This window comes from Hyaena hyaena, unplaced genomic scaffold (genome assembly GCF_003009895.1).
Source record: "Hyaena hyaena isolate Hyena2069 unplaced genomic scaffold, ASM300989v1 scaffold_606, whole genome shotgun sequence".
In the NCBI taxonomy this organism is placed as follows: domain Eukaryota; kingdom Metazoa; phylum Chordata; class Mammalia; order Carnivora; family Hyaenidae; genus Hyaena; species Hyaena hyaena.
In genome coordinates, this window is record NW_024081238.1 from 264,171 (window position 1) to 277,125 (window position 12,955).

The following is a 12,955-nucleotide window of genomic DNA, read 5'->3' on the forward strand; positions in this document are numbered from 1 at the left end:
AGTATGTTTAAAATTGCCTTTTCTCAGGTGCCTGGGTGGCTCAGTCAGTTAAGCATTCAACTTAGGCTCAGGTCACCATCTTGCAGTTCATGGGCTCAAGCCCTACATCAGGCTCGGTACTGACAGCTTGGAGCCTGGAGCCTGTTTCAGATTCTCTCTCTCTCTCTCTCTCTCTCTCTCTCTCTCTCTCTCTCTCTCTTCCCCCCCCTCAAAAATAAATAAGCATTAAATTTTTTTAATTTGCCTTTTCTGATTGGAAACTTCTATAAATAAATATTTGATTGACCTAATAAAAGCTGGCATCAGCACTATCATGTACAAAATTTTCTTTTTCTTGTGCTCATCTGGTATTAACCGGGAAAGGTATGTGTTGTTTATTCTGAAATATAATGATGAATCTTAAAAGTTGCATTATTAAAACTTTCAGTTGGAATGTCTTCATTTTTTCCTTAGATTCTGAACACTCAAATAACAGATATCGGCAGGTATGTGTGTATTGCTGAGAACAGAGCTGGAAGTGCCAAAAAATATTTTAACCTCAATGTTCATGGTAAGAGCTCAGTTCCAATAACATTTCTTAGTGTATGCTTGAAAAAGCAGGAAAACGGTGTTTTGGATTATGTAGACTTATTTTGTATTTTTAACTTGAACAATGTGTGGAGTCTGCATTTATTCAATCTCCTATCTTTCTTCCCATCACAACTTGTAGGATTATAAAGTACAAATCTTCTAGGAAGCCTGTTTTTATATTATTTCAGTCCCTCAGGAGGAAGTAGTTACTTTGAAAGTGAAAAAAGAATACAACTTTGAAATCCCCCCAAATTATATCTTTTTATGAAGTTAGACCCAAATATAGCTCTTCTGCTCATAAAAATTTACCCACTAATCCTGATCAGAACCAGTTTCTGTCCTCAAGGGTAGAATTCATGTTGAGTTTTATCCACTAGTACCATTAGGGGCACACCCTGGAGAAGAAAAAGTCATTTTGGGAGTTAAATAATTCCCCCAAACCATCAGTACCTTGTTTGATCAAACTTGATATGTGCTAGACACTGCATAAATTCTAATATTTTGCTAAAAAGCTGTTGAGATACTATTTAGGCAAGTGTAGGAAAAAAAGCAGTTGGATGTCAACTGCAAATGATTAATTCTATTTTCATGACCCACATCTGTTGAAGGAATATTAAATTGGAAACGGTGAACTATCATTGTAAAAGATTTCCTTTGCATGTGAGATGCACATACAGAATTCTAGCTCATGTTGGAAATAGCTGAAATTTGACATTTCATGAAAAATTTCTCCCTCCGAAAGACTTTTATTTAGCATCATGGATATATACTTTCTTGGTGTGATTTGTAGGGAATATTGACGTCCAGCCTTATTTGGTGTTTGTGTAACAGACATTTGAAACATTTTTATCTTTATATTCCCAGTACTAGCACAGTGAGTAACCCACAGTAGGTGCTTAATAAGTACCTTCAAGTTTTTTTTTTTTAAATTAGTACATTTAAGCAAAACAGAAACAATGTGCTATGAATTCTCAGGAATAATTAAATATGATCATTGTGAAAGCATACATTCTAATTTATAAAATGCAGTAGAGTAAATGTTGAAAATAAAAATGTTGATTATTTTTTCTGATTCCCAAAGCAGAATTAACTTTTCTTCCTCCATGTGATCAAAAGCCCCAATTTTAGCAATTACACATATTGCCTTATGTTAGTTATCTTTATACATCTGTATCTCCACCCCCATCCTACAACTTTATTACAGATATTGTAGGCAAATAGTCATTTCTTCCAGATCTTTATCCCTCTGAACCTATCTATAGTTGTTGTAGTTGCTAAATAAATACTTGGTGTTTTTTTCATATCCGTTGCCTCTTCTTTTTTTTAAATCATTTTTTAATGTTTATTTACTTTTGAGACAGAGACAGAGTGCAAGCAGGGGAGGGGCAGAGAGAGGGAGACACAGAATCCTAAGCAGGCTCCAGGCTCCGAGCTGTCAGCACAGAGACTGATGCAGGGCTTGAACCCATGAACTATAAGATCATGACCTGACCCGAAGCTGGCCACTTAACCGATGGAGCCACCCAGGCGCCCCTCATTCTAGAGGTTTTAAAGTTAGCTAGTTTGCTGTATTATCACTCAGTAAATTCCACATCTGCCCATACCTGCACCTAGGTGGCTAACCATGGCTGGAGGGACTCTTGGAGTCAGGAATATCAGTGCCTATAAATTGATAGGTACCATCTTGCACTGGGCCCTCCATACCGCCTGGGGCTCCTCCTCTTGAGTCTGCTCCTTACTGACTCTCTCTCACTTTTCTCCCTCTCTTCAGATGACCCTTGGCTTGGTGGGCTCGGGCTGCCATAACAAAATGCCAGAAACTGTGTGACCTACACAAGAGAAATGTATTTTCTCACTGTCTAGATGCTGGAAAGTCCAAAATAAGGTTACATCATGGTTTGGTTTCTGGTAAAAGCTCTTGCTGGCTTGCTTTGGCCACTTAGTCCTCACAAGGCCTTTTCACTGAGCACACACGGCCAGAAAAGCAAGGAAACTCTCTGATGTCTCTTCTTAGAAGGACAACAATCCTTAGCATCAGGGCCCTACCCTTACAACCTCATTTAGCTTTAATTATAAGGGCACCATTTTTAAATACAGCCACAGTCAGGGTCAGGGCTTCAGTATATGAATTGGGGGTGGAAGGGCAAGGCGAGGTATGTAAACATTCAGTCTCCAAACAGCCCTCTCTCACATTCTCTCAGTAAATGCCTTCACCTCCTGTTTTATAGAGAAAAGAGAGAGTATATCCCAGAAACCACCTCAAATTCCTAACATCAAATTGAGCATCTAACTAACACCATCTGTTACTGCTTCTTCTTTCCCCGTTACCACAGAAGATGGAAGCATCCCTCTACCTTCCAAAGGCCGAAGACTAACTTGACTCTAAATCCCTGCTGACTTCCTCCTCCAAAATCTCTTATAATCTCCTCTCTTTCTCTTGAATATTGAAATTCTCCCTCTTCTGAGCTCCTTTCCAACAGCGCTTAAATTTACTTGTCTCTTCCTTTTCTAAACAACAAAATGTCCCCCTTGGACTTAAACATTCCCTTCAGCTACCTCCCTCGCTTTCTCCCCAATTTCAGAACAAGCCTCTCTCATAACTGTATATATTTAATGTCTCTATTTCCTTGCTCCCACGCACTCATGCCACCACTGTATTCCGAATTTCACCTTCACAGCACCAATGAAACTGCTCACTGAACTCATCAAATGACATCCTTATTATGTCCAAGAGGCACTTTCTAGGCTTTATCTTTCTTACTTCTGTGCATTTGACATTCTCAGCCACTATCATTTTCAGAAATACTCTCATTTTCAGAAATACTCCTTCTCCCCCCTCTCAAATTTTATCCTCGAAACATCAAGTCCTAAAAATTCTACCTACAAAATGTCCAGGAACCCATTCACTTTTCTTGATCTCTCTGACACCATCCCAGGCGTAGCCACCATCATCTGTCACACATTTTACAGCACTGGTCTCCTCACTGGCCTTTCTGAATCCCCTCTAGCCTCGTAATTCTCTCCACTGTGGCCAGATTGATACCTTAAATTAATTTTTTATTAAACCACTCTTCAGCTTCCCATTCCTGAGGCTATATTTCAGCATTCTTAATGAATGGGCCCCAGAGACGTTATAAGATCTTATCTTTGCTTAGTCCTTTAATTCTGTCCATCTCCCCTAACTTTGTTCTTCAAACTCTGGTCATGCTAGTCATCTAGGTGCTGTGTTCTTTTCTCCACTTGGGCCGTGTATGCTATACCTTCTTTTTGGAAATACACCCATTTTCTGTCTCCCACTTATTCCTGTATTTCAGTATCTTCTTCAATGTCACTTCCTCCTCCTGCTCCCCAAATTAGGTTAGTTGCCTGTTGTTACCTAATCTTCTGATTGACACTCATCCCACTTGTAATTACTACGGAGTATAGAACAGTGGCTAAGACTATGGGCTCTAGAGCCAGACAACAGTCTTTTAGGTCTGTTCCAGTGACTAGTTGTGAAGGCTTAGGCAAGATGCCAACTTTTCTGTCTCTACTTTCTCATCTCTAATATGAGGATAAGAACTGTATTTAACATATAAGGTTGTGTGGGGATTCACTGGTATATGTGAAATGTATGTGTGATAGTATTTGTACAGTGTTTAGAACAGTGCCTGGCACGGCATATCCATTCAAAAAATGTTAGCTGTTATTTTTAGTTCAGTGTCTGTCTTTACTGTCAAACTATTAACTCTGTGTGGCATTATCTATTACATTTTCACACGCATCAGCACTTAGCACAATGTCTGGAATATAGTAAATATTTAATAAATGTCTAATAAATGAATGAACAGATGGATATTAAAATTAATTAGTGGATGTGAATAAATAACCATGTGATAGTAAAAGAAATTTTGCCTTTTTGATGTTTTGCTTTTGTTTTCAACATTGTTTTAAGACCTCTGTCTTAATGTAGTAGAGTGTTCTATTAATTGCATTCATGTCTATCATTATCGGCCTAAACAAGACCCATTTTTACTTTTTTATTAATCAATTCATTCATGTATTTATTTTTTTTTAAAAAATTTATTTATTTTTGAGACAGAGACAGAGCATGAGCAGGGGAGGGAGGGAGACACAGAATCCGAAACAGGCTCTGAGCTGTCAGCACAGAGCCCAATGTGGGGCTCGAACCCACGAACCATGAAATCATGACCTGAGCCGAAGTCGGACGCCCAACTGACTGAGCCACCCAGGCACCCCGTATTCATTCATTTTTATGCTCATCTCTTGCTCATGTTTGCCCTCTCCTTTCATAGAAAACTCCAAATGTGTATGGAGTTATACCATCTATATCTATGTGTGTTCTTATAAAAATCTCTTGTCCCATATGCATATGTTTTAATATGCATACATGGCATTGCATTATTAATCCTATTATTTTTTATTCCACTTTTTCTTTGCAATGCTTTCGCTTTTGGAACTCTTTTGTTTTGAACAATAAACCATAGCATTGTTTCTTTCTTAAACTTTCTGCTCACCTTGAAAGTCACTTATTTACATTGTTAAGATAACGTGTATAATTTGTTGATAGATACCCTAAAGTTAAAATTCTACTTTACTGTTGCTGTAAGCAGTAAGATAAAACCTTAAGTAAAAATGTAATATGAAATACAAGAATATTCAAATGTACTGAATAAAAAGTGTTATTAGGTCTTTCTTTGTACATTAAAGAAACCATATTAGGAATTGCCTGCTACATCTTCTACACAAAATGCACAATAATTCTGTCTTTGAAAATCTTAGTAGTCTCTTTCAGTTGGGAAAAACAAAACTGATGGAAAGGAGTTTGATGAAGGTATTAGGGAATTCGAAGAAAGACAGCTAAATAACAGTATCACTAACTCCGTGTTTTAGCAGACTACAGGGATCAGGCCTATATTAACAAATTGGAATCTGTATCGCTGATAATAACAGATTTCACTCTTAATATGTTTACTCTTACAGTTCCTCCAAGTGTCATCGGTCCTAACCCTGAAAATCTCACTGTTGTGGTGAACAATTTCATCTCTTTGACCTGTGAGGTCTCTGGATTTCCGCCTCCTGATCTCAGCTGGCTCAAGAATGAACAGCCTATCAAGTTAAATACAAATGCTCTCATTGTGCCTGGTAAGGAACTTATTACTCTTAGAAGGTGGACAAACCCTTCTCTCTTTTCTCAGTGCAAATGGCATCAACTTAGTCTCTTTCCAAACTTTTGTTTCTTTTTTTTTTTAACTTTAAATTTTTTTGTAACTTTATTTTTGACAGAGAAGGAGAGAGACTGCAAGCAGGGCAGGGGCAGAGAGAGAGGGGGACAGAGAATCCAAAGCAGGCTCCAAGCCCTATCCTGACAGCAGACAGCCCGATGTGGGGCTTGAAGTCATGAACTGTGAGATCATGACCTGAGCCGAAGTCAGATGCTTAACCAACTGAACCACTCAGGCACCACTATCTTGTTCCTTTTATTTGTTCACATTAAATGCCTCTCTTTACCCATTTGGGGCCATTAGGATAACATTGTACAGATTTATGATTTTAGGGGGAATGTACAGTAACAAGATCTACTTTCAAGAAATTATGACAGTTAGGAACAAACTGCTTAGTGACTCCTTGTGGGTGATAGAGTAGTAAATAGTAATTTCACTGGATAAAATCAGTGATTGTGTTTAATCTTAAAGCTCCTTGAGGATAGATAAATAGGCCAACAGACAATCACTTCTACATTGTGGGAGATTTAACATATCTTGACTATCGTATAATTTCTGTGTGCTCACTAGAACCTGTATCAAACAGTTCTATGTTTGGTTACTGGAGAGAAAAAGTTTCTGAATTTCTTCCTTCATAAGGAAGTAGAGTAAATACTGAGATCAAAGGGAAAGGAAGGATCAAAGAAACTTACAATTTAATTCTTTCCTTTCGAATAGGAAACATTTTGAAAAAGATATCTCACTGTTAGAAAAAGGATATATTTTTCTGTTTATCTTATTGATAGAAATAGTTATTAAAACAGCTGCTAGAGGCTCAGTAAGTTCTATGTCCAACTCTTGATTTTTGCTCAGGTCATGATCTCACAGGTCATGGGTTCGAGCTCCGCATCTGGCTCTGCACTGACCGTGTGGAGCCTACGTAAAATTCTCTCTCTGCCCCTCTGCATGCTCTTTCTCTCTCTAAAAAACAAATAAACATTTAAAACTAAGTAAATAAAATCAAACAACCTCTATGCCACTCTTCAGTTTGCATTGTATTTGCCCGCAGGTGGTCGAACTCTGCAAATTATTCGGGCCAAGGTATCTGATGGTGGTGAATACACTTGTATCGCTATCAACCAAGCTGGTGAAAGCAAGAAAAAAGTTTCCCTGACTGTCTATGGTTTGTCTTTCTCATAAAATTCTTTCATTTCTAAATTGGTATTAGAGATTTTCTATCTCAACATCTTAATGAAAAAAACTCTTCTGCTCTTGTTTCCCTCCCTCAGTGCCCCCAAGCATTAAAGATCATGGCAGTGAATCTCTTTCTGTAGTTAATGTAAGAGAGGGGACCTCAGTGTCACTGGAGTGTGAGTCGAACGCCGTCCCCCCTCCAGTCATCACCTGGTACAAGAATGGGCAGATGATAACAGAGTCCACTCGTTTGGAGATTTTAGCAGATGGACAAATGCTGCAGATCAAGGAAGCTGAGGTGCATCTTTTATTCTTATTCATGTGTCATGACTCCTTGGTGGGAATGAGGAAGAAGAAAGCATTGGTACTTGCATATTCCCTTTGCTGCAGTGAAAAATGATTTTTAGTTAAAAACAGCATCATCAATGCTATTGATCTTATTTTTTTAAATTTATTTATTTATTAAAAGCAGGATTATAGAAGACAACTAGAATTGGGGCACTGAAGGGGCGCCTGGGTGGCTCAGTTGGTTGTGTCCAACTCTTGATTTTAGCTCAGGTCATGATTTGTGGCCCGTGGGATGGAGCCCTGCGTCGGACTCTGTGCTGATGGTGCAGACCCTGCTTGGGATTCTCTTTGTCTCCCTCTCTCTCTGCCCCTCCCCCTCTCGCGGTGTCTCTCTCAAAATAAATAAATAAGACTAAAAAAACAAACCTGGGGCATTGGAGCATAAAGATGACTTATGATTTAATCTACACTCGAACAGTGTGATTGGTCATCTGTAACTTACTGGAGCACATACAATAGTATCTTTTTCTTTTAGGTATCTGACACAGGCCAGTATGTATGTAGAGCTATAAATGTAGCAGGACGGGATGATAAAAATTTCCACCTCAATGTATATGGTGAGCATCTGCCTCTAATAGAACACTTTTTCCCCCAGACGTGCAAATGCAAAAGTGTCCTGAATTAGCTTAATGAGGACACAAGATTTTCTTCTGTCTTTTCGTAGTGCCACCCAGTATCGAAGGGCCTGAAAATGAAGTGGTTGTTGAGACAATCAGCAATCCTGTGACCTTAACATGTGATGCCACTGGAATCCCGCCTCCCACCATAGCGTGGGTGAAGAACCACAAGCCCATTGGTAATATAGCTATGCATTTTTAATTTTTGTTTTCTTTTGCCCTTAATTCACTAGATGAATAGACTAGCACATTTTTAGTACTATGCTTGTGCGTACTTCAGAAAGCTTAATTACTAATAACTAATAATGATAACTAATAAATATGAATGTTATTCATTACATATTTTTCTTATTTTTCGAAGAAGTCTCCCATTTAAAATGAAAGTATAAAGGAAGAACATTTAAGAACTATCGTTGCCGCATAAAATAAGATATATTATGTTGAATTGCAGAGATGTTAAAAATAAGAGCTTTTTGGGGTGCCTGGGTGGCTCGGTCGGTTGAGCGCCCGACTTCGGCTCAGGTCATGATCTCACAGTTCGTGGGTTCGAGCCCCACGTCGGGCTCTGTGCTGACACCTAGCTCAAAGCCTGGAGCCTATTTCAGATTCTGTGTCTCCCTCTCTGTCTGACCTCCCCTGCTCATGCTGTCTCTCTCTCAGAAATAAATAAAACATTAAAAAAAGTTTTTTTAAATAAGAGCTTTTTATGTTTTATTTTGCTTTGTTTTCACTTCTAGAAAATTCTGACTCACTTGAAGTACATATTTTGTCTGGAGGTAGCAAACTCCAAATCGCCCGGTCTCAACATTCAGATAGTGGGAACTATACGTGTACTGCATCAAATATGGAGGGAAAAGCACAGAAAAATTACATTCTTTCAATTCAAGGTATGTGGGGTATGGGTGATGCCTGTCTGGCTATGTCAGAGCCATGTGACTCTTGATCTCAGGATCCTGAGTTCAGCCACACGTTGGACATAGAGCTTACTTAAAAATTTTTAAAAAGGTATGTGGGGTACACTCTGATTTACCTTCAGTTTCTTTATTATATTCTATCTATAAGACAAAATAAGACTGCATCTAAAGAAATCATTTATAATTGATTGAAAATTCCTTTTTTTGTATTTGGATTTTTTTTCCCTGGTTTTGTTGAGATATAAGCACTGTCTAAGCACAGCTTAATGATGTGACTTACAAAATACCTTTAGATACACAAAAAATATTGTCAATATTCTGTCTTACATTTATCAGTAGACTTGTATTTTCATGAAAATAGTCATAACTGGAAAAAATAATAGAAATGTCATAATCTCTAAATTTTTCATGTTTACTAAAATGATTACTTTCCGACAATATATATTCTATTAAATTACTTCTTTATTTTAATCTGGTATAACTTATTTTGAGCTAAGCCTGTAGATCTGTTTTTATTTATACAGATAAGTAAGATTTCACACATGAAGAGATTGTACTGTATTATAACTACAAGTCAGGGATTGGGTAAATTTCAAGTAAGCATGGATCTTCTACTATTTTGGGGTGAGCATAGGAGCATTAATTCATTCAACACTTAATCGACTTAATTAACACCTACTTTGTTTCAGCATAATACTGACCACTGGATGGATGGAGAACTTGCATACTTTTGATTTTCAGTAAACCTCTGATTATTACACATGGCCTAAAGTTTAAATTGACATGGAAATCTGACTTGAAACTAAGTTGAATGCTAGCTTCTTCTAAGTTTATTACAGTTACTATGAAAAGAATTTCTCATAAATTATAAAAGTAATTGTGAATATTTATTATCTACTTTTTTGTGCTTTGCTAAAGCTAACTTCAAAAACATTTTTTTTAGTTTTGAAATATAATTGGCCTATGACACTGTATAAGTTTAAGTTGCACAGTATAATTATTTGATAAACGTATATATTGCAAAATAAGATTAAGATCCATCACCTAAAAGTTAAAACTAAGAAAATTTGATATAAATTTATGAGTATTGATGGTTTCTCTGATTAGGGATGCTTTGAGATTTCAGAAGCAAAAAGAGAAAAATATTCAGAGATTGAGGGTCAGGAATTATGTTTAATTTTGTTTAATGCATTAATAACAGTAAGTGGTAATCATGGGTAATGTGGTATGTGACCAAACATTTCACCAGATTCTTTACATGTGTAATCATGTCTCAGGACTACAAATATGTGTATAGGGCCTAGTCCAGTGACTGTCCTATATTAGATACTCATAGGAGTCTCATTAAAACTCTTACTGATTTGATTAACTTAGTAACTCTAAATTCTGCAAATTTGGTACAATTATTATCATCTCCTGGATGGCTAAACTGAGATTTGGAGAGGTTATGCAGGGATGTGCTGTTAAATATTTAACAACTGACTCCACAGACAAAAAGATTCTGATTTATAGCCGGTCATTTGCCAGCTGCTATGGTGTAATATTCCCACTCTGGCCCATTTCAAGCCCCCAGTATGGCGTCACTGAACATGAAGTAGGGAAGATGTGTAAAACTGACTCTTGCAAGCTGGTGTGAGCTACCTCCCACATACCACCATAATTATTTAGAAGAGGAATTCAGATGTGTTCCTGCTTGATACCATTGTCACTATTTTTATTACACATTATTTCTGAGTCAAGTCATTAAAGTGAAAAGCAAAGCTGGCTAGAAAGAATATAGAAATAATTGGATCTTGAAACCTACAACAAGTCTATCCATTATTCAGAATAAATAATATTTAAGTTGCATTATGAGGAGAGAAATAACCAACTTAAATACTCTTCTCAGACATTGATGCCAAGATTTTATAAAACACACTCCTGAACTGTTCTAATTCTGAACTATATTGAGGATTTAATCTAAAAGAGGTGCATTTGGCCAGGAAGGGTGCCCATGAGGTAGATTTGTCACTAGCTTATGTGACTAAATAATTGTATCCACTTACAAATATAACAGGATTATTGAACTGATTTTTTTTAACCATTCCTCACTTAAAAGTAATTTATGGGGGCCCCTGGGTAACTCAGTAGGTTAAGTATCCAACTCTTGATCTCAATTCAGGTGGTGATCTCAGGGTCGTTAATTTAAAACCCATGTTGGGCTCTGTGCTGGATGTGAGGGTAACTTAAAAATTTTTTAAATTAAAAACAAATATAAAAACAAAAGTAATTTATGAGGATAACAATAGTTGGAACTTTAACCACAACCTAGAAAAAAACATGAAATAAAAATGGTATTTTGTTCTATGATTCTGTTGTATTTGTTGGAATTTGTAATTTTGTGCCTTGTTAATGAGAATCTTAATCATTTTCCCAAAGTTCCTCCAAGTATTGGTGGTGCTGAAATTGCAAGTGAAGTCAGTGTTCTTCGAGGGGAAAATGTTGAGCTGACCTGCACGGCAAGTGGCATTCCCACCCCACTTATTCAGTGGCTTAGAGATGGAAAGCCCATAAATAGCAGTGAAACAGAAAGAATCCGGTATGTTTTAAAAGAATCTTTATATCATTAATTGTAAGATATTCTACAATGCTTCATTCTTCAAATTTCACATGAGTAATGCCAAATTCAGTACCTTGGGAACTTGGCAATCATTGGGTTCTGAAAGAGAATACAATTATTTATAATTGAAAAATTTAATACAAATTTTAATAAAAATAGAAAATTTTAGATAAAATTTTGAAGAGTTGGACACAGAAATTCTCCTTAGAGAATTGCTCAAAAGTGTGTGTGAGTGTGTGTATGTGTGTGTGTTTCCCTTATCCATCAACGTCAATGAGTGCTTGGATCATCTTGTAAAAAAGACAATATCATCCTAACCTAGTTCATTCCTTATAGTGACTTGTCCAAATCCCATTTTCTGCTGGTACTTGTTACCCCTGCAACAAACTATCCAGAGATGAGATAATAACATGGTAAGGGCTTCCTACTCCCACTTCCTGTTCCTGCTACTTTCAAAAACAAATGCCTTTAGATGAACAGTCCAGAATTCTAATCTCTGCTAGATTACTTCATCACAAAGCCCTGTTGTATACACATATTTGAAGAATCTTATGCATAAATAAGCATTAATTAAATGTATTGTACACTTTATCATTTTAAGCCAATATTTTAGATTTAGGGTTTGGACTGTTTTCTAGTCAATGAGTTGAATGTACTTAACAGTTAGTAAATGCTATTTTCTTTAAAGTCATTTTATATTAAAATGTAGATATTTGTTCCCCTTAGAAGATTGAGTAAATTGCCAAATGATATTTTAGAGATTCATTTTGTTTTATTTCTTTGGTATGGACATCTCTCAATAGTTAACAAGTATTTAATTATTTTTATTAAATCACCTGATATCAACCATATTGCAAGTCAAGCACCAGATAGGTGGTGGGACCTAAAGATCTTATACAATAATATTTGTACCTAAGAGTTTATGATCAGTCACTCATCTCTTACAATAAGATCCCAAATGCACCTTGTTCTTATATCTAACTTACTGATTATTTGTTCACAGCTCCACAAGTTAGTATAATTTTGTAAGTGGAACAATTTGCCTATCAAATAAAGTAATTTTTCAAGGTCAACTTACCACTTCCCTTTGCTTATGGCAGCTTGCTTTCTTGTTTATTCATATGATTAAACTCCTGAAATTTTAAAATTCATATTTTGAAAATGAAAAATACAGTAGACTCATAACATGGTAATTTTTAGGAATCCTATTTAATAACATGATAGGGTAGAAATGGAGTATTTACTTTTGACATTGGAAGATTCTAATAAAATCACTATTGTAGGAATAACTTTAGAAAGCCATTTAATCTCTTTCTAAAGCACAGAATGTTTTATTTTATAATTAATGGTGTGTGAAGGGAATGAACAATGCAATAATCTTAATTTAGATATATTTGATAATCTAACAGTATATTTATTTACTATTATGTAATTCAAAGAAAAATTCTAGCAATTTGTAGAAAAATTTTTATAAAATATACCTATACAAAATAGTTGTCATAGTTTAAA

At 36.3% G+C, this 12,955-nt stretch overlaps 1 protein-coding gene across 1 annotated transcript in view; it reads left to right on the forward strand.

Moving 5' to 3' along the window:
• HMCN1 (hemicentin 1) overlaps window positions 1-12,955 on the forward strand; it is a gene marked incomplete at its 5' end in the record, with an annotated part of 345,453 nt that overhangs the window by 242,244 nt on the left and 90,254 nt on the right. The window contains 8 exons of the mRNA XM_039257197.1: window positions 454-550; window positions 5,554-5,715; window positions 6,844-6,957; window positions 7,064-7,266; window positions 7,792-7,873; window positions 7,981-8,112; window positions 8,671-8,820; window positions 11,266-11,425. Of these exons, the coding sequence (XP_039113128.1) occupies window positions 454-550; window positions 5,554-5,715; window positions 6,844-6,957; window positions 7,064-7,266; window positions 7,792-7,873; window positions 7,981-8,112; window positions 8,671-8,820; window positions 11,266-11,425 (1,100 nt within the window). The remainder of the gene's footprint in view (window positions 1-453; window positions 551-5,553; window positions 5,716-6,843; window positions 6,958-7,063; window positions 7,267-7,791; window positions 7,874-7,980; window positions 8,113-8,670; window positions 8,821-11,265; window positions 11,426-12,955) is intronic.